The sequence below is a fragment of the Pelmatolapia mariae genome, linkage group LG7 (genome assembly GCF_036321145.2).
Source record: "Pelmatolapia mariae isolate MD_Pm_ZW linkage group LG7, Pm_UMD_F_2, whole genome shotgun sequence".
NCBI classification, from domain to species: Eukaryota; Metazoa; Chordata; class Actinopteri; order Cichliformes; family Cichlidae; genus Pelmatolapia; species Pelmatolapia mariae.
In genome coordinates, this window is record NC_086233.1 from 10,475,417 (window position 1) to 10,498,413 (window position 22,997).

Here is a 22,997-nt window from a genome sequence, read left to right on the forward strand (position 1 = left end):
ATGTAACTGTTAACTACAAATAATCTCTTTAATGTATTAATAGTATGCATGGTGACATGTTGGGTTCAGAGGTTTCAGTATTGCAGTTAATGTTTATATTTTTAGTGATCAATTTGTCTCAAAATCGTTTTATTTAGTAAGCATTGAACAAAACAACATTAGCTTAATTTGTGTTTGATTAAGTTTTAATAAAGTGTGATGAACTGAAGTCCTTATAAAAATTCCCCTCACCCCTCAGGGTGATCTGTTCTTCAAGGTCAGGTCCTCTACCAGTATCCTCTACAACAGCGGTCCCCAACCCCCGGGTTTGGTACCGGGCCGCAAGAGTTGAGGCTCGGGTGTGATATTTATGGTTTTCAGGGTGCTTGCTTTTTATCGTTTTTTTTTGTTTTTTGTTTTTTTTTTTTAAATCATTTTTTATCGTTAACTCGATTTCCCTGGGTTTTAGTCCCGTGTGTTATGAATAAATTTTGGGGTTTTCTGGTACTGGTACTGGTTTTATTTTGTTGTATTTATCCACAACACCTTAAAGGCAAGTCCGTGAAAATATTGTCAGACATAAACCGGTCCGTGGCGCAAAAAAGGGACCGCTGCTCTACATCTTTGCTGTTCCTAGGACTGCGCTCTTCTGGACAGAAATCTTGGATGATATTCCTGCAATCTACTGGAGCCACGTGCCTAGCTTGGGGGTCACTACAAAGAGTGCTGTGATTACCACTGGCACCACTGTTAACTTCACCCTCCACATCAGTTCTGCTCTCAGGCCTTGGTACTTCATCAGCGTCTTGTGTTCCTTATTCCTGATTATCATCGTCATTCGGTATAGCTACATCTATCACTGTGGCCGTCTTCCTCTATCTGTCATTACTATGTCCGGTTGGTTAACCATCACCAGTTTGTATGTCTGTATCTGGAAGTCCCACAGGATCTTAGCTCAGTCATTCTCAACTACCCATTTTGAACTTTTGATTTCCAGGTACAGATGGTCCTGTATACTATGTCGGGCACTTGCCGTGTATGCCCTTCCTGCTAGCATCTTGCAACCTGCTGCTATGTGGTGGATTGTCTCAGGAGCATCTTTACACAGCCTGCACCTGGGGTCTTGGTACACCCCTACCTCTAAATATAAAAGCTTGTTCCTATGCTGCCATGATTAGTGGATGTGAGCCACTTCCTCTGTCTGCTGGTGTTACACACTATGCAGGGGGCCTGTCCTTCCATGAGAATGCAGTAAGTTGTGTCCATCTTCCTGATGTACTCGTGGATGTTCGTTGCCTCATCCTCTGACACTCACTAGTCCCTAGCCTCCTTCACTTCCACTTAGCATACAGTCTCAGGGTTTGGGACTTGAAGTGAAACCCTTCATGCATGGTAAGAAGCTCCCTTGTCTTGATGTCAATGGCTTCTATCTCCTCCTTTGGCCAGCTTATTATTCCAGCAGGATATCAGATGACATGATCTCGTTCTTCCCATTCAGCTGGTTACTCAGGACCTGCCTTACACTCTGCAGGTATTTGGTGGTTGCAGATTCTTTGTGGTTCCCCTGCCTATAGAATTACAAAGTGCTTGTAACTATCCCTGATTTTTCCAGTGTTGCCAAGCGGTAGTCATTCCCCTCAGTTCTGACTACCATCCCTCTCTTTGTAACCTAGTTGGTCTGAGGAACGGTTTATTTGTGTGAAAAATATGTCAAATGAATTAAAAGCTTCAGGACATTCACTTAGAAAGTAAGACACCACCATGTTTTGCTTCATGGTGGGCGGAAACTTGCTTGTGTGTGGTTGTTTTGGACTGACTGGTAATGAACTGAGGAACTAATAAAAATCCGGAGTGGATTCCTTGTCTTCTGTTTTGTGAATGAAGTTATGCAACTCCTATGAATTGATATTATGGACTCTGTGTACTGAATTTACTGGTTGATGGAATTTTGTATTGTTTTTGTGGTTGAGTGTTGTGAATATATTTCTAGGTGTGTTTTAAATTCCATTGGGTTCGTTTTCATTCATTGTTCAGGGTGTTGTCTTAAAATATACAAATATCCTTTGTGTGGTTTGCATTTAAACTGAATCAATCTTATATATTAGAAGAGAAACCTGGTTTACACCCTAAAAGAGCCTCCTTGGCTAAGCAAACGCCCTATGTGTGTATATATATATATATATATACACGGCGCTATACAAATACCATTTGTTTAGCGCCATTTACAGGCCATTTGTTCCGTAAGTAGTGCTAGTTTCAGTCATTGTGCAAATTTACTGTTTCTAAGATTGGGGAAACCTGCAGTCAGCTGAGACTGAAGAAGTCACTTGGATGAGTGATGAAACGTTTCTCCCACTGAAAACGCTATGTCCAGATGAACAGAATCAACTTTTGGTGGCAGGAATTGCATGGCCCTGGTTATACTGAGAGTGCAGGATCAGAAAAATGGTGATGTGCGTTGATAAATGAGAATAAACAAGCTGTTCTCCACTCACCCATCCAAGATGTACTCTCAGTGGTACGAGAAAAATATGAGAACAGTCTGACTACATTGTGCCAAGTGTAAAGTTGGGTGGTGGTCAGGGGTTATGGTGTGGAGGTTTTTTTTTTTTGTTGTTGTTTTCAGGTGTTTGGCACAATCTTTAGTTACAGTGAAAGGAACTCTTGGAACTCATAGAAGACATTTTGCATAATTTCATGCTAATTTTCGGAAAACCTCTGCACACCTGAATCGAATGACAAGTGCTTAGAGAAAAAATAAATGTAGAAAAACATAATATAATAACATAACTGCTGCTTGCCACCATTTTTATTCAGTTACAACATTTCGGTCTGTGCAACCTTCATCATTTACAGAGAAAAGCACAATTTCATGCTGCTAAATTTGTACGAAGGGTTTGGTGATGGCCCCTTCTTGCTCCAACATGACTGCACACCAGTGCACAAATCAATTAAGGTTCATAAAGACATGGATGAGTGAGTCTGGTGTGGAAGAACTTGACTGGCCTGCACAGAGTCTTGACCTCTACCCAACAGAACACTTTTGAGATGAATGAGAGCAGAGACTGTGAGCCGGGACCTTTCATCTAACACCAGTGGGTGACCTCAGCAATGCGGTTCTGGAAGAGTGGTCAAAAATTCCCATAAATTCCTAAACCTTGTGGAAAGCTTTCACAGAAGAGTTGGGGCTATTATAGGTTTATAGGTTTAGAGGGTGGGTAAACTCATGTTAAACTCTGCAGATTAAGAATGGGATAACACAAAAAGTGAATACTTTTAGCAATATTGTGTATATGTATAAGATGTATAAAATGTTTCTCAGTCAGTCACAAACTCCATTGTATACGTTTTTGTAAAACTAATTTCAAGACTTTTCAAATGTATCTGGGTTTTCTGAAACTGGAACTATGGAAATTTTCATTTTCAAATTCTGTCTTTCTTTTCATCTTTTTTTCTCAATTTTTTGGGAATTGTCTGGAATTTTTGTCATTATGCTGAAGCTTCTCATCTGAAAAAGAATAACATGTCCATGTTTTCTGAAAGCACAGAAGACAAGTGTTTGAGGGGCAACAGATAAGTCCCGAAGTCTTAATTAAAGACTACCTCATACTTCGTAGGTAATTAGCAGTACAGCGAAAAAGAGAGTTGACAGGATCTACCAACCCCCACCCTTTTCCTGCCACACAACCCCCAATCTCTTGCACCCCATCTATCCCTTTAAAGTATGAGGAGATCACCTGTGAAATGCCCTTTAGCCCCCATGCAGCCATGCAGCCATCCAGCACATGCCATCCCCCATGGATCCACCAGGAGAGGCATGCTAGGCCAGTCCCCTCCCCCAAGAATCACAGAGGACCAGGCCCCAAGTGAACTGGGCTGAAGAGAGAGAGAGGAGCAGAACAATGTGAGATGTAAGGACCCCCTTTCACCATGACACCTCCAAGCCGGTGAAAAGAAGGATTAGTGATTTGCATTAAAATGGAAAGCAGGTGGAGTAGGGGATAGCAAGTTTGGGGGACCAGTGACATTATTGCCAGGAGATCACCTGGTAGTGGAGATTTACCAGTCTGGAAACAGTTATGACGTTTAATTGAAATGGTAATAAAGGGGAGGTCTGAAAGTTTAATGTTATTATAATCTATCTAATTCTATCCAAGTGAATTATCTTATAATATATTTTACTGTATTGTACATTTGTTTTTATGAAGAGTGAAAAGACTGATTTAGGCTCTTTTGTTTTTCCAGTAAAACTTAATAATGTTGGAGTCTAAAACCATATGGATGTGGTTTGAATGGGATAATTGAGAAAAATAATAATTTAGGGTAAGTCTTTAATTTTGATGGTAGCTATTCACCCTAATAATGTGATGGGAAGATTTTTCCAGCATTTCAGATTGTTATTAATCTTAAATTGCCATATGCGGTAATATACCGTGCTGTAAATCGGGCTGATGTACATCGAACGACCAGCTGATGTCAGATGTTGTGTGACCTGCCTTTTGGCAAAGCAATTGGCTGGAAATATTCGAGATGGGGCTTCATCACACCATCGCTACTTACCAGGTTAGCAATTAAATGAAAAATCAGTGGAAAGGCACTATCAATTTTGATGCTAAACATTTTTCTTTATATGTCAGGTTATTTATTTAGTATGTGATGTGTGTTTGTTGATGGAGAGGGTGTGGGAATTTGGTAGAGATCACTACCTCTGGTCCTTAGAGTCCATTGTCCAACAGGTATTAGATTTTTCCCTTCTGTAACACACCTGAATAAAACTGGATGGTTCTTTAACATCTTGTCAAGTTCTGTGCATCCCTGTTAACTACCCACAAATTTACCCCAAAAATTGCTATGCAATTTTTCAATAGAAGAATTAAAACTCGGTGGCAAGACTTTGCATATATTTTTAAAAGCTTTTGTTTTTAATGGTGATTACTAATACTAAGTGAAAAACTGAGTTGTGCTAAAGTGGGGGACAAAAGCTTTAAGGTCTTTGGAATAAATTATCTTTTTTGTTTGTTTCAATGTACATTTGTGACTGTGGGGGAAAATAGTTTTGGCTTATTTTAAGTGCATATTTAAGTTTCAATCAAATCAGAATTGTTGTCTGAGTAAAACTAATTTAGCAAATTAGAGTAATTTCTAACTTGTTCGTCTGTCTGCCCGTGTGTTCCCTCCCTGACAAGTTGGTTCAAAGTTCAAAAAATGTAGTGTACAATAAAAACATTTGAAATATATTTTTTAAACTTTACTTCACATAACTTGTCACTCTTTGTCACACTTTTTTTTCACATACAATTTTTAACCACATGGTGTCAGAATTGATCACTCAATGGTGGGGGGCTATATATTTTGCCTTTCGGGAGACCTTAAAATTCCGCTTGAACAATAATATCCACTCAGCCTCTGACTCCGCCTTCACCCTCCTTATTTCAGGATTTGGTTTGGTCCAGGTGCCAGCACTCCTAACTGACGCAGAGCTGGAGCGGTAGGATCGTAGGATGGCACTGTTAAGTCAGGGTTTTAAATAACGAAAGAAAAGAGAGAGAGGGGTGGAAATTAAACTCAGCGAATTTCATATGAAATAAACTGACAGACTTTCCTCTTATTCCTTTATTTTTTAACAAAAAATAATGTGTTTATGTTATTTTAGTCAACATGTAAATGGTACTGGCAGATCCAATGTACATATCTATACTAAATCATTTATTTCCCAATCAGCTGCCAGGCCAAACAGATCAAACCCCTGGCTCAGGCCTAGCTGTCCCACTCTCATCTCTCCATACATACACTCCTGACACTGAACCATCCCCACTGATATCTGAAGAAGTAGGTGGGTTAATTTGTCAAAACAATTTCTGTAGTTCCATGAAGCCCCTTGGGATATTTATTTATTTTTCTATGCACTATTTTTTTAGTAAAATGAATACATTATCATTATACCCCACATACACAGAGCATTTTTGGAAAACTGTATTATTCTGGATATATTTTACACGCTATATGACTGTGCAGGTGGTGAAAGCTTTCAGTAAGCTAAATGAGATTAAAACCTATTTGAGTTCCACTAGGTCTCAGGATGGAGTTGTCTATACTTTGAAAAGTGCTATCCAGAGGAATGGTAAATGGACTGCTTCTTATATAGCACTTTTCTACTCTGAGCACTCAAAGTGCTTTACATAACTTGCCTCATTCACCCCAGCACTTTTTCCATGCTCTTTCTACCTAGTAGTTTCTATCAAACATTCACGCACATTCATACTCCGATGGATGCATCAGATAGCATCTCCTATAGTATCATCATCAGACAGGGATCAAACCACCAGCTTTCCAATTAGTAGGTGACCTGCTCTACTACCTGAGCTACAGCCAGGATCATTTAAGTCAATACGCAAATAATATAAATAAAAATGTTTAAGCAGTAAAAATACTTATCTACTTATCTTAACTTTTCTTTAAACCAAAAAAAAAAAAAAATCATATATATTTTATTTGCAGGCAGTAGGGTGGCACGGTTAGCCCTGTTGCCTCACAGCAAGAAGATTCTGACTTCACCATCTTCAGCTTCATCCCACAGTCCAAAAACATGAAATTAATGGGGTTAGATTATTTGGTTGTTCTAAATTGTCCATAGCTGTGATAGTCCTGCATCAGACTGCTGACCTGTGTACGAGAATGTATATATATATATATATCTATATCTATATATATAGATATATATAGATATAGATATATTTAGTGTAAGGTACCAATCGATATAACAAAAAAGTAATCATTAAAAATATTAAAATGTAAGAAATTAGTTGCACATATCTCATGAATCTTGCATGAAATCAAAAAAATCTATCTGTACAGAATGCTGATCCATGTCTGCACAGCTGAACAACAACATTTTTAGGATTGGAATGGTTTACAATATTAAGTGGTGGAGCCCAATGTTGTATTTTTTTTCACAGGGCCCCAAATTCCTGGCGGCACCTCTGCCTCGGAAAGTTTTATTTGGCTTATTTATGCAGTCGGTGCTTGTTTATTTCAGTAATATTTTACTAAAATTGTCAATTCTAATGAATCCTCCGTCGTGCTGACGCTCAGTATCAAGCCTGACCTGCTCACATCCTTCATTTGTCAAAATTATTTTTCCCCGATAGTGAAAGCTTCCTCCTGCTCTTCAAATATCCTGACGCTTTCCCCATGTGACAGTGAGGGCTGTACGAACAAAATCGCACACAGTTGACACAAATCGTTCTTTACTGCGGCTCACATAGTTTGTATGTATGACAATATGCGACGTTATATGACGATTGGTGAGATGTATTTCATATGCCAAACAAAAGTGAATGTGAGCGTGTTTTTGGAGCAGGCTGTGGGTTTATGGGGCATCAGGCTACACAGATTTAATGAGAATTCATCCTGACAATCTGCTCCAAACCTGCCTTTCACGTGAATAGATTATCATTAGGCATGGAGACGTTTAGAGCTGTCACGTGACAGGGCACCAAACGCCAGTTTTGCATATTTACTAATATGGATAAGAAACAGTTTCAGATAAAAAATTGTAGTCGTTATGTTACTCGGGTTGTAGACTCAATTTTGTCAAGTTGGCATTTTCATTCAATTTTAGTATTGCAAAATATTTTTGATATTGTTTCTGTTTTTATTTTGCAAGTTGAAAACATAATAGCTACCAGCTAGGAGTATTTTTATTTATATTAATTTTTATATTATATTTATTGTTATATGTATGTAGTTACTCGTATTTACTTTGACTGCTTGATTGTAAGCAAGAGCGAGAGAAAGAGAGATATATGATTGTGTCAAACTGCACATATTGTAAATTAGTGTCACGATGCCCCGTCTATTATTTGTATTTTGAGTTTAATTCGTTTGTAAACAATTAACGCAATCTAATTCATTTTTGTGGTCACCACCATATGTGGGGTGTCTGCCGACTGATACAGTTGTCGCATATAAACAACACAGTTTGGAAAGGATTTTTCTTTCCTTCCATTGTGTGCAGGCGGATCTATCCACAGCAGTGCCAAGAAAATGTTGTGCCGGAGAGCATGGGTAGGCTTCATATCTCTGCTGTTGCCCTGTATAGAGAGATCACGGCTGAGATATCAAGTTCAGGGGTGCTTGAGAGTTTCAGTGCAGACCTCTTGACTTACAAGAGGTGGAAACTTGTTGAAGGTTTCATCTTTGCGACCATTTACGTGCTCTTGATTTTGCCCATATTTGACTCCCAGGCAGCAGAGACTGTAGATGTGAGAAACGAGCCACAGGCCTGGATCTCACGGCTTATGGAAATTGCAACAAGTGTAGCTATTATATGGAGAAGCGCGACTCGAACAGCAAGGCTAACTCCACTACCTTTTTAAAGATGTTGAATTACTTTAAAATGAAGGATCAACTGCGGAGCGATACCAGTTCTTTGGATGGTAAGATCGGTGAGTTTCTTTTTTGCCTGCACAACGGGATGGTCGGCTTTCCTATCTTCTGACAGGTTTGGAAGAGTGTAAGCTAATTTTGCAACGCCTTTGTTTCTGGGTCTGTCCAGGTTCGAGACTGTGTTTTCAGTTTTATATTTTTATGATATTATTATGGCTACATGTTCCCCACTTGATTTTATGAAACATGTTTTATATGTGTGCAGCTACGACGCATAATTTCTAACATAAAAACTCTTTCAAATTACGTTGTTATATTTCATGCTTCTGGGGCAATTTTGTGTAGTCTTGTTGTTTATTTTATTTAGTTATGTTTTATGTTGTTCTTTTTAAAATTATGTTTCGATTTAAAGAGATATGAATAATCCCTGCGTTAATTTATGGCGTACAACACTGAAACTCTCCCACTAGTTTTCTCAATAAACCTCTAAGAGAATTCTTTAGTCGTTATAAAAATATAAGTAGTGTTTAATACGAATATACAACCCCAGCAGGTTCTGTCCTCTTTATTCACTCAGACGATTCTCTTGATTTACTGAAATGAACTATTCTAGGGAAAATGTATAAATAAACAAGAGAAGAAATTCATTTTTATATATTCGCAAAAAAAAGTGAATTTATTTTTTTGTTACCAGGTTTGCAGATTTTTTTCCAGTAGAATGGACATATATTTTTGTGTGCTTACATGATGACCTCTATATTTCAGCAAGAGCTTTGTGACATGCAGGTTCGTCTGGGAAGCGCTTTATTTGGATGACTTGGACATTTAACAAATAATTCATATTCCCGAGTTACAGGGCTATGTGCAAATCACAGTCGCAGTTTTGGGAGAATTCTCCCCTTTTACATCAGCTGTAGCCTTCTAGTTCATGCAGTTCATGTCTGTCCTGTTGTCAATCAGGCGCTGACTTTCGACAGCAGGCCGTGTGTGAGGGCTGCGCGCAGATCATTTCAGACCGTTTCCTGATGAGGGTCAGTGGCGCGTCCTGGCACCAGAAGTGCCTTCAGTGCGCTGCGTGCCAGCAACCGCTCACCGACACCTGCTACTTCAGAGACACAAAGCCGTACTGCAAGAGCGACTACCAACAGTAAGAACGCTTCTCTGTATCCATGGACTTGGCCTCTGTGGGCCCAGTCAGCCAGTGGCTCAAAGTAAAAGAAAAGAGTATAAACTGGGTTGTTTTTGTTTATTTGAAGGCGCTTTTTATGCAAATTTAACCTTGAGCACGTTTTATAATCTGGCTTTTTTGTTGTTGTTTAGTCCTAGCACATTGGTTAGTGCGTGAAAAGAAGGAAGTGCCTTTCTGTTTATTTTTTACGAGTTACATTTTTCCATATGCACCTTGACTCCTAAAAAATGTCTTATTTATTTGTTTTTGGAAGGAGTTTATTCTTGATTCATAAAATAACAAATATTAAAATTTAACAATTCCATAATTAATTGTAATGCTTCCAGTAATTTTATTTTAAGTGGAGCTACTGGCATCCCAGAAATCTCTTTAATACAGTTCTAAGTATCCACTGTGGTGCATTGATGTAAAAGTTGTTTTAAGGAGTTAGAAATTAAAGTTTAGTTATTACGTTATTTGGAAGATAGAAAATAGAAGAAGAAATTGATGCATGTTATCATAGGGGTCTGTAATCTCTGCTATCAAAAGATTCATTATTTAGAAACTTTCATCTTAAAACATCTGTATGGAGCTGCCTTAAAGGAAGATAACACAGTTTAATCAGGTGCCTCTACATGTGCCTCTACTCTTAATTGTCTGGAAATGACACATACCCTGCCCACAAAGGGATTTGTGTCTCTTACAGGGATCAAACTGGGGATCTTTTGATTGTGAGGTAAATGTGTAAACCTGAGGTATTAGTAAACCTATGGAGCCACTACTCTTTCGTCTGTGTAAATCAATCATATTGAAAGTAGCTTATTGGGACAATTTGCTGCAGATGTCATATCTTTGATGGTATGTATGAAGTATGGATTCATGGATTCAGAGTAAAGAGTTCAGCTTCACTGGCAATAACTGAAGCAACTGAAGCAATAACAAATGCACTAGACCTAAAAAAAAAAAAAAAAAAAAAAAAAAAAAAATATATATATATATATATATATATATATATATATATATATATATATATATATATATATATATATATATATATATATATATATATATATATATATGCAGCTGGAATATTTATTAATATTGATAATAAGCTACATTTTTTATGGCATGAGACTTTACATCTGGGTACATGAAAATTGCTTGTGGGGTCCCCCAAGGGTCAGTATTGGGCCCCAGTCTATTTAATGACATGTTCAAAAAAAATTTAAAGGATCAAACTTAATATTATGAGCTGATAATACTATTATTTTTTCTGGGAATAGTTATGAGGAACTTATTAATAATGTAAATAATGAATTAAGACAGTTGAAAATTGGATGGATAGTAATACATTATCACTAAATCTTAGTAAAACAAAAGAAATGATATTTGGTAACTATAAGGTGAATGATGGGAGACAAATACAGGTAGAAAATGAAAAAAATGAAATACTAAAGGAGACTAATTTCTTAGCATTGATACTTGACAATAAAATCAGTTGGAAACCTCATATCAGACATGCTCGAAATAAATGATCAATCAATCAATCAATCAATCAATCAATCAATCAATCAATCAATCAATCAATCAATCAATCAATCAATCAATCAGTATTTTATACTTGAACACCTTACTGTGAATATCTTTGTGCACCAGCTGTCTGAAGCAAAAGGCAGTCTAAGTGTCTCTTCTAAGATGACATAAAGATCGAACTGCTCTCCAGTTGTGAATTTGTTCTGTTTCTATTATCTGCAGATGGACAGTTCTCACCAAATGAAGCGTGGTTTCTATGAAATGTCTTTACACAATTTTCTTTTTTCAATTAATGAATTAATGTATTTGTTGTTGTTTACAACTTCTCACTACAGGTTAAGCATACCAAACAAAGAAAATTGTAAATAAACTGTATTATTTTCCTCTGTTACTTTTTCTTTTGGAATCCAGACCTGGGGCCACTCAAAACTAGCCTTTGATGCATTTCTACTAACATTGCTACTAAGGTTCAACAAAATTAAGAGGATAAGGCATCAGGTGACAGATGTAGGCTATGAAACAAATTTTAATTGATAAATTTTTTTCTTTTGTTTTATTTTTTATGACTTTAAATACAGCATATAGGCTACAAATTTTATAAATAATTAATAATTAGTTGCACAACCACTGTTCATTTTCATAGTGAAAATAATGTATTTTTGTTAAAGCCACTGAAAATGGGTGAAAGAGCTGAATGTTGTTGGAAACCTGTTGGTGGCATGTATCACAAAACTATTTTCAGAGATTTTTTTTACTGAACATACAAGAGCCAGTAATCACACTGACTGGAAGTGTTTCAATAGAGCATTATAATAAACCCAAGTGGGGACTGTCCCTTGAGAGGATCGTTGACCCACTATTGATCATGTGCCTCATCACATGAGCATAGGTGTGAAAAGGGGTGTGGGTCATTATCAGCAGAGGTTTCAGGTGGTTTAACTGCCTTGCCTCACCCTATCATATGCCCTTGAGATCACCTAACGCAAGATGTGAGTGGACATTAGGGTGGCTGGGAAAAGATCTCAAAATTGCATTGTAGTGACAGACAGTTGTTGTAAGCCACCCCCTCTGTTCAAAAATGGGCATTCACAGTGGACATAAATGGCTTATTTAACTCCTCTTTCAAACCATCTGTCTTTTCTGTCCAAAATCTGAACATTGGCATCCTTGAAAAATTGAGTTTTATTGTTTAAATGCAGATGGACAGTTGAGTCATGTCCTGTTGAGGTGGCTCTTTTATGCTGTGCCATGTATTTATAGAGTGGCTCATTGGTTTTTGCAATATAGAGGTCTGAGCACCACTTGCTGCACTTCAATGCAGACACTGTTTTGTTTAGCTTGTGTTTGGGAGTTTTGTCCTTGGGATGAACCAATTTTTGTCTGAGGCTGTCACTGGGTGGGAAGTTCACAGGGATGTCATGCCTTAAGAAAATTCTCCTGAGTTTATCTGCTAAGCAAGGCATGGCAATGTTGTTCCGTTTGTCATTCTGTTTCTCCCTAGTTGGTGTCTGACCTTCTTTTCTATTCATCTTTGCTGATTTGATGAAAGCCCAATTGGGATAACCACATGTTTTAAGAGTTTTCATTAAATGTGTGTGTTCCTTTTTCCCCCCTTCAGGCTGAGAGGGAACATTTTCTGCCTGTGTTGTAGGGTCCTGATTACTCCAAGTTTGTATTCCAGAGGGTGGTGGAGTCAAAGAGGAGGTGCTGGTCTGTGTGGGGGGGCTTCCGGTAAACTTCAATGTTTTCCTCAATGCACAGTCGCGAAATGGCAAACTATTATCCTTTATATCTTCCCTGGTGAACCATATGCTTCTCTCCACAGAGTTAATGCGAACAGTCAAGGCTTCTTCTTCTTGGATTTGGATTTTGACCCAGGTGTCATCCATGTATCTCTACCATTGGCTAAGTGCTGTCTCTTTAAAAGAGTCAAGATGTTTATTTTCCACTTCCTCCATGTAAAGGTTGGCTTCATCCATGTTTTTGTCTGTAGAAACCCTCATTGTATTTAAAATATGTGGTGGTAAGGCTGAGGTCTGACAGTGTGCAAATCTGAGTAAAACTGGTCCTGTTTTCGAAGGTTGTTTTCTGTCTTGCTCTAGTTGTTTTCTTACAGTCTCGACTGCCTCAGTTGTAGGTATGCAAGTAAAGAGTGAGACCACATTCAAGGACATTATATTCTTTATCTGGATCCAGTGTAAGTTTCTAGACCTTGTTGGTGAAGTCAGTAGAGTTTTGATGTGATGGAGTGTGCTCCCCACAAGGGGAGCTAGGATGGTGGCAAAGTGCCTGGACATGTATGTGGCTAAGACTGCTAACAATGGGTCTGAGTGGGACTCCTTCTTTGTGGCTCTAGAAATCCATATATACAGGGTATAGTGTTTCCTGGGTACAAACGGTGGTATGTACAACAGTCAGTACCTTTTTCCTTTTCAGTTGTTGTAGGCAACTGATGACTTTCTTTTTGTAGTTGCTTGTGGGTCTCATCTTAAGGCTTCATAGGTAGTGCTGTTACAGGGAAGTGTTGTAATTTTTGTGTGAATTTAGAAAAACAGTGCACCTCCCCTTGTTAGCTGGTAACATGGTTATGTTTTGGTCTTTGCTCAGGGAAGTGACAGCCATCATTTCTTGTATTGTGAGGTTAGACTGAGGAATTTTTGCACTGGAAAGGGTAGCTGAAACCTCATCCTGATTTGATCTAGTTCAGGTTGTGTTAATTTAATTTATATAGACTCAGAATGATAAGTTTTTGTTTGCAATGTATGGAATTTCCGAAGTTGTCTTTCCATTCCATTAATGTGTTGGGCCAATTAAGCCTTGTCCACAAACTGCTTATTAAATAGGTGAAGCTAGGAGTGTTTTTAGGTTCCTGCAGAGTCTGGTTGATCTTATTCCGGAGTGCATCTATAGTGAAATGGGCGAGATTTATTCTTAGATATCTTTAGAAGTTGATTTTGTGCTCTCCATAAAATCAGCTCTGTTCTATGTCCCCTGACATAGAGTCTGTTTTGCCTGCATCTTAGGTTAAAGCGGAGGTGGTTTCTATAATCCGCTAGTGTGTTTGATTCCCTTTCATACTCCTGCACCAACTGAAGGGTGTTCCTCCCAAAGTGCAAGACAATATGTCTGTGTAACTTCTCAGTCGTCCAGGTCATGGTAATCTACGAAGCTTGGAAAGAAAAGTGACTGGACTTCTTTAAGTTTCTTGAGGAGGTTTCACCTCTCATCCGAGAAACTTCTTCAGTTCTAAAACTAAATGGTGGAGAGTCCCACTATTCGTTGTGTTGCTGGAGGGGGTATCCTGCAGCTGGGTGGTCTTGCCTGTTGTATTGGGACGTCTTCCAGAAAGGAGCAGCACGCTGATAGCAGGCTGACTTACTGTCACATCATCTCTCTATGGGATTGTCTTTGGGCCTGTCTGCTCCTCTTAAAGGACCATTGTCCACTCTGAAGGTCACCATATCATCTGAAGGTTTTCTACAAGATGTGACTACAGCACTGTTAACAATCTCTACTGCGATCATCACCAAAACCAAGCAGCTGATCTATAACTCGGCATCAGTGATCTGCCGTGATCTCAGTAACTATAAGACAAACAAACACAAGGTAAATGGACTGATAGCTCTGTTCTTCTCTCCCGGAGTACTCCAAGCACTGTATACAACATGCCTCATTCACCCAAGCACTTCCTTCTATACTATACTCAATATCTATACTCAAGTGCAATCTAAGCCATATTCACGCACACTCATTCATGCTCCGATGGAGCTAACTTGGGGTTAGTATCTTTCCCAAGGATATCCAGCATACAGACTGGGGGAAGCCAAGGATCGAACCACCAACCTTCCAGTCAGTAGCTGATCTGCTCTACCACCTGAGCAACAGCCACCATGTCATGTAAGGCAGTTTTGGAGAAAATCATGATGTAATTCAAGTAGGCAAAAACAAGGTGATTGATGATATCCCGAAGGGCGTCATTGACAAGTGCCTGGAAGACATCAGGAATGTTAGTCAGTGAGTCTGTTATGTATTTCTCCATGTCTTCTCTTTCCGGTTTGGATAAACTATATAAACTGCTAGTGGGCAACGGTCCACTAGGATAAAGGTTGATAGCAAATTGATAGTAAATTCTGTGAGGAGGAAGAGAAAGAGAGGCAGGGCTTTTTTAAATACTTCATCTAAACAAGATACATGGGGTACTGAAGCTAGATCTGGCAGATCAGGTGGAGATGGGGGAGGCTAAGAGGAGAAAGATGGATAGTAGATTTCAAACAGAATTGATGACAGCGAGTGCTCCAACCAGAAATAAAAATGTTTTTTGTCTATTTAGTGCTGGGATTATTCTCTCTTAGCCATGAATGACCGAGGACAAGAGGAGTGAGTGGTGCAACAAATACATAGAGGCATATTTGTTCTGTGTGGTTGCCTGAGACAGTGGGAGTTGCCAGCTGGGTTTTGTGAGTTATGTTGAGTAGTCTTTTTCCATTGAGAGTTGTGACTTGGAAACACTTATAGGGCAAGGATATGATTTTAGTTCATCATTTAAAGTGCATAGGAAAGCTCCTTGAGGGGCCTTTTACTCCCATCCCGTGTCTTCTGCCAGAGTCCAAAGATCAATAGACAAACCTGGCCTCAGGGAAAAAAGCAGAGGCATTGAGGTTTGAACCCTTGTGAAAAACACTGCAGAACTTACAAGAAATTCCTCACAAGAGAGATTAGTTAGTTTTTAATACAGCTTGTGCCCATTTAACAGCCCAATATGTCATCGCTGTCACATTGGAAAGAGACTAATATGGGCAGAAATCTGTGCCATCAGAAACTGAATTTGAATAAGTTAAATTTGAATTTGAATTGCTCGGATTGAATCTGAATTGTAACTTGAATAAAAGCTTTTGAAAACTGAATTTGAATTAGTCTAATTTGAAATTGAATTTATGGTTTGAAAATGATCATCATTAAATTGAAATTGAATTTTATATTTTGAAAATGAATTGATTTGCTTTGAAACTGCATTTTATCCTTTAAAAATTCAGCTCTCGAATAATTTCAGTTTCACTTCTCACCATTCAGTTTCAGTTCTACAATTCAATTTCAGTTCCAAAATTCAGTTTTTTGGAACTTACATCCAGTTCCGGTTCAAGCGTAGATTAGTAGAACTACGTTTTGCCAGCGGACTGAAAGTGTTACTGACGGGATTCTACAGCGTCTTGAGCTGAATGAAGACTTCAGAAGTCATTCGTCATGTCGAATGACCAGCGGATAAACTCTCAGGTTGGTAATAAATGTATTACATGTATAAGAACAAGCGTCATGTTAACAAATGATAGCCGTACAGTAACTTTTATGCTTATTGTAGCTGCTAGCTAAAAACGCTAATTTAGCATAGTTTGCCCTGGATTCAGCTTTGACAAACAAATACTGTTTCTAGTAGAAATCCAAAGTTGTCATCTTGTACCCTGTCAGAGCCCTGTATGCTTGCAGACACCCCTACAGTAGGGAAACATGCAAAACGGTGTCCAAACCTTTGTATTTTAGCTTTATTTATGTCTTACACAGCATCCCAACTCTTTAGCTAACTTAATAACTTTAGCTAAAGTGAATAGTTAGTCTAATTCATTAGTACAGCATTAGTGGATCACCTCTGTTTGAAGTAATATAATATGATATACAACTCACTGTGTTTAACTACCATAATAATTCTTAGGGTACTGAGTGCATGCTTAATTAGATTTTTTTTTTAAAAACATACTGCTCCATTGCTATGTTTGACAGGCTGAAGTTGTCATGTCACCTCCTAAATCGACCATCTTTTACAGGTGTTTTGAGCCAGAAATGGAGTGTCCACTGAAGACTGAAGATACTGAATCTCTACGCCGTGCCATTGATCCCTCTTGTGCCTTCATCTAGACAAGAGACATCAACTTAACCACTCTCACATGCTCTGTACCTACATCACCTTCCCTGACAGTCGTAGCTTGGCTCATCTGAGGGTGAAATTAGAAGAATGTGTTATTTTGCAAAGTGCTCTCTAGGGTTCCTAAATAAAATATGGCATTGAGGTCATTTCTTTTGAATTAATCCCTTCTTCTGAAATATAAGAACCTCTCCTGGTTTTATTGGCACTTTCTGTTCCACTCCCAACCTCAAATAGATGCTGACACAGTAACATGGAAGAGGGAAAGAAGTTGAACAGGACTACTACAAATAAACCCTATGCTTAACAATGAAAAATGTAAAATAAGAACAATAATAATAATAATAATAAAGATAAAGATAAAAGATGAAGTAACAAGTTTTTAGTTTTTTGTTTATTCCAAATGATCATCCAGATGTCTGTGACATGTGATGACAAACACAATAATGGAAGGCCTTAGTCATCACATGCTTAAACTCATATATTTTTGCATATGCTGAACAGGCAGTCAGACATGCTGTAACTGTGGGGTAGAAAACTGCATGAACACCATACGGCAGGGGTCTCAAACTCCAGTCCACTGGAGTTTGAGACCCCTGTCATATTCCATATGACAGGTGTGGTTGAACTGCATGAAGACTCGGAAGTTTCTCTTCTCTTCTGGCAGGACAGGAATGTGGCGTTGTCCTGTGAGCCACCGTAAGGATGTACTTAGAGTAGAACTGGACTGTCACCGGCCTCAGGCTCTTTACCTTTTCAAAGACAAAGCAGTCATTTAGATAAAATATTAGATATTGTTTACCTGTAAATGCACAAAGAGAATTTAGAAATGTAATTATTGTCAAGAGTGAACAAGCACTGATACAGCTGTGGCCAAACGTTTAGAGAATGAGAAGTGTTGTTTGTTTATTTACAAAGTTTGCTGTTTCAGTGATAGTTGTATATCATATTATATCACTTTAAACAGGTGATCCAGTAATGCTGTACTAATGAATTAGACTAACTATTCACTTTAGCTAAAGTTATTAAGTTAGCTAAAGAGTTAGGATGCTGTGTAAGACATAAATAAAGCTAAAATACAAAGGTTTGGATGCCGTTTTGCATGTTTCCCTACTGTAGGGGTCTCTGCAAGCATACAGGGCTCTGAGAGGGTACAAGATGACAACTTTGGATTTCTACTAGAAACAGTCGATCATATTTGTTTGTCAAAGCTGAATTCAGGGCAAACTACGCTAAATTAGCGTTTTTAGCTAGCAGCTACAATAAGCATAAAAGTTACTGTACGGCTATCATTTGTTAACATGACGCTTGTTCTTATACATGTAATACATTTATTACCAACCTGAGAGTTTATTCGCTGGTCATTCGACATGACGAATGACTTCTGAAGTCTTAATTCAGCTCAAGACGCTGTAGATTCCCGTCAGTAACACTTTCAGTCCGCTAGCAAAATGTAGTTCTACTAATCTACGCTTGAACCGGAACTGGATGTAAGTTCCAAAAAACTGAATTTTGGAACTGAAATTGAATTGTAGAACTGAAACTGAATGGTGAGAAGTGAAACTGAAATTATTCGAGAGCTGAATTTTTAAAGGATAAAATGCAGTTTCAAAGCAAATCAATTCATTTTCAAAATATAAAATTCAATTTCAATTTAATGATGATCATTTTCAAACCATAAATTCAATTTCAAATTAGACTAATTCAAATTCAGTTTTCAAAAGCTTTTATTCAAGTTACAATTCAGATTCAATCCGAGCAATTCAAATTCTAATTTAACTTATTCAAATTCAGTTTCTGATGGCACAGATTTCTGCCCATAGACAAAAGACACGCATACAACACAAAAAGCAGTGTTTCAGGTAAAGTGTGTTTTACAGTTTTTCTCCATTGGTTTGGCTCATTTCTTGAAACAGAAATTACATTCTCAAAACTCTAAGATCATTTGGCAAAACACTCTTACAGTTTAGCACAACACTATAGCTCACCTGCAAAAGCTCATATCTCTTCCAAAACTGTTCACTCAGGCTTCATTCTAAATCCCTTTCTCATCTAAACAGTCAGTGTCTCCAAAATGGCAAAGATCCTTCTCAATAGCTTTGACTCATTTCTCGACACAGATCGGACATTCTCATCATTCTTGGTACTTTTGTCAAAATAAACCTGGATGGTTGATCACAACAACATGGTCCACCTGCAAAAGCTCATATCTCTCCTAAAACAGTTCACTCATGTGTCAAAACTACATTTCTTGCTAATCTGAATAGTCAGTGCCCCCAAAATGCATCGTCCCTTTGGCATTGTGTGAGTACTGCCATACAAAATGTTTAGATGTTTTGTCACTATGGCAGAGGACCAACAATATACAACAGAAAAGAGTAGCCTCCAAGGTTTGACATCACAGATTGCACTCACACTACCAAGAAAATTATAACCATTTTATATTCACACGCAAAGAAAGTTTCATACATATGTAAAAAGAAAATGTACATTACAGTAGTAAATTGTATGAACACAAAATCAAAAAACAAGGACTTATTCAGTGGTCGCTGTACTCATTCTCCCGCTCTTGTCCACTGTCTTCACCCTCCTGATTATTTACACGCTGTTGTCCGTCTGGCCACAGATTCTCGTCCACATCACAGCGGATATTTTCTCTTGCGATGCAACGACGGAAGAAATGGCGTGCATTAGGGCTGGGCCATATCATACCATTCACGGTAATACCGGTATAATGTTGGGCAACGATAAGAAAATGAAATATCGCGATAGAATATGGGTAAAACGCGCATGCGCAGTGCCTTTGTTTTCATACGCACATGGCGGCGACAGAGAATGAGAAGGGCGAAAGCGGATTGTTGAATGAAACGGATGAACCAGAATTGGTTTGTAAAAATGCTGCAACCTCAGTGGTTGCAGCATTCTTAGCTTTCATCCGTCAGATACATAACAAAGCACTATTTCTGGTAGAGCATGCTAGCGGGCCGTCGTTATTACCGTGTTTTGTTTTTTTTTTTTGAAATTACGGCACACTTAAAATCAATCCTTTGATTTTTCTGAAAATCGACAGTGCCCCTTATAATCCCGTGTGCCTTATGTATGAATTCTGGTTGTGTTTACTGACCTCGAAACAATTTTATGTGGTACACGGCGCTCGAAAATCTGTCAAATGTTTTAGCACGACTTTGCTAAGCTACGAACCCACACCGCTTGATGGATTGTCGGAGCATTACGGCTATCGTAGGCAGGAGCCTCGCGGAGTGATACGTACTGTGCTTGAACATAATATTACCGTATTGTGTGTGTATAACCTCTTTTTAAGCTTTGTGGATATTATACATGGTTATGCTGAGGATATGTCGGCCAATTTCCACTGGAAATGCCTTTTGGCTAAACTGTCAGCAAGGAATTTGCATTTGCACTGTTAAATTTTTATATAACTTTAATGCACATTAAAAAAAACAGCTGCTTGTTTAAGTGAAAATACATTGATTTTTTTTTTTTTTGCACTAATAAAGTTGTGGAGTTGTAAAGTATTTTGTCTAGTATCAATTATATCGTCAGTTATATTGTTATCGCAAATTTTCAAATGTATATCGTGATAAATATTTTTGGTCATATCGCCCTGCTCTAGCGTGCATGCCGCAACCATCCCCTGCATTGATCTCCTGTAATGTCGTCACACGCTGCGTCCATAGCATGGAGCAGGGACGGCTGATCCTGAGCATGATGCTCATACACTCTCCACCTCCAAGCAGAGAAAAACTCCTCTATCAGATTGAGGAAAGGAGTGTAAGGTGGTAGGAACCCCATGACCATCCTTGGATGCGTTGCAAACCAGCCCCTAATGAGTGGGCTATGGTGGAAATTGACATTGTACCACACAATTACATAAATGGGTAGGTGAGGCCCTATGAGACCTCTCTCATTTCCAGGGATAAAATCGGTATAAAGGCAATCCAAGAAGATGAGGAGCTTGTGTGTGTTGTATGGGCCAAGACTGGGGATGTGAGTGGCCACACCATTTTCAGAAATGGCAGCACACATAGTTATATCGCTGACCTGGGACATCCACTGTGGCCCGGTGGCCAATAATATTATGGCCACGTCTTCGGCCCTTGGCCAGGTTGAAGCCAACTTCATCCACGAACACCAGGATGTGAGGGGTCTCATGTCCTTCCAATGCCATTATTCTCTAAAATAGAGTAAAGAACATAAAATCAGTCATACAGAAGAGTCATATACTACAGTTAGACAATTACGTGTTCTCCCCCACAGGTTCAATATACTACAGGCCACTACTCCAGTGGTTCTAAACTAGTGATAGGCCTATGAGGAAGTACTGCAGGGGTATTTGATAGAAAGGGGAGCGGGAAATAATGATGACTCACTGAGATGTTACAGTAAAACCTACAGTATTAGATAGATTTGATTGGGAGACAACAAAATAAGGATTATAATGAGAATTGTATCATACAGTAAACTGCAGTTTTCTGTTGAAATTGTTGAAGTCAGATGCAACAAATACTGATTCTGAAATCAGGTAAAGGAGGTATTGAAACCAAATAAGTGAACTACTGCTTACTGTGATTACAGGTAAGGTTATAATGAGAGACAACCAGTAACTGACTTACATTTACATACTGGCAGCGCAGCTCCTTCACTCTGTCAGAGTTCCTCTCAAATGGTACCCTGTAGATTTGTTTCATTGTCATCTGATGCTTCTTCAAAACCCGGTCTATTGTGGAGATGCTTATTGTGTTTATATTCTGGAATATATGATTGTCCTGAAGGATGGCATCACGGATCTGTCTCAATGTGATGGCATTATTTGCCATCACCATGTTACAAATCTCTCTTTCCTGTTGTTCATTGAGCAGTTTTCCTCTGCCACCCACGCGAGGTTGTCGTCCAATCCTACACATAGAACAGAATACAGTAAGTTACCAGTGTAATTGTATTATTGTTTTACTCACAGTAACTTCACCACAATCCTAATGCAACATTGCACAGTGACTGGAATACTACTCTAAACTGTATGAATTATGTAATTCCATAGTTTACAGTAATTTGTTAAATATCTTTCTTGTCATATTTAGTATCACAACATTCCACTAGTCCTCTCCACCTGTTAGTATAGACCTACTACTGTAGGCAGATGCACACAAAATCTCTACAGTAAGTTATACATTTTTTGCCTCACGCACAGTGCCCTGTCCTATACAACATATAATTCCATCATAGATTACATAGAGTACATACCTGTTTTCCCTGCGAAAGGTTTGGATGATGGAGGAGACTGTAGAGCGAGGCACATTAGGCTGCACTCGACGACCTGCCTCTGCCATTGTGAGGCCATGGTTTATGACATGGTCTATAATTGTGGCCCGAATTTCATTCAGGACAGCACAGTGTCTTCGCGCACCTCGGCCTCTTCCCCCTATTCCTCCACCACGCATTCTCAGTCCTCCTCTTCTTCTTCTTCTTCCTCCTCTTCCTTGAGGGAGAACTTCCCCTTGTCCGTTTGCTTGGCCTTGTCTATCCATGTTCAGAGATCGGACTGGCTCTGGTCAAGCTCTATATATCTGTGTTTGGCAGCACACAATCATGGAACACACCTGTGTGTGACACTCCCCCTTCGTTAGTCTAGTTTCACCTGACTGTCAATGACTGTCATCAATTTATCAAATATTCAAAGAAATTCATATATGGTATTCATGGTATTATGTTCTTGACCAATTTTGACAATTGAACAGACAGTTGTGCATGCGAGTACTTATACAATGAAATCATGCTGACATGTTTTGGAGAGAATGATCATTAGACTGGGAATCAACTAATCAGTTTAGATCTACAAGATCTATTCATTTGGAAAATGTGCTAAATGTGGGCTAACTGTATAACTGTAGGCTACTTGTACTAAATCATTTGCAAAGATGCACTGAGACAATTGAGACATGTACTAAGGCATTTGCCATTTGATAAAATGAATGAGAAATGCCATTCTGTTGTGAA

At 38.6% G+C, this 22,997-nt stretch overlaps 1 protein-coding gene across 1 annotated transcript in view; it reads left to right on the forward strand.

Moving 5' to 3' along the window:
* The first annotated feature begins 8,359 nt into the window (after window positions 1-8,359).
* LOC134631674 (LIM homeobox transcription factor 1-beta-like) overlaps window positions 8,360-22,997 on the forward strand; it is a 32,077-nt gene continuing 17,439 nt past the window's right edge. Inside the window, exons 1-2 of the mRNA XM_063480233.2 lie at window positions 8,360-8,426; window positions 9,328-9,514. Coding sequence (XP_063336303.2) covers window positions 8,360-8,426; window positions 9,328-9,514 — 254 coding nt within the window. The remainder of the gene's footprint in view (window positions 8,427-9,327; window positions 9,515-22,997) is intronic.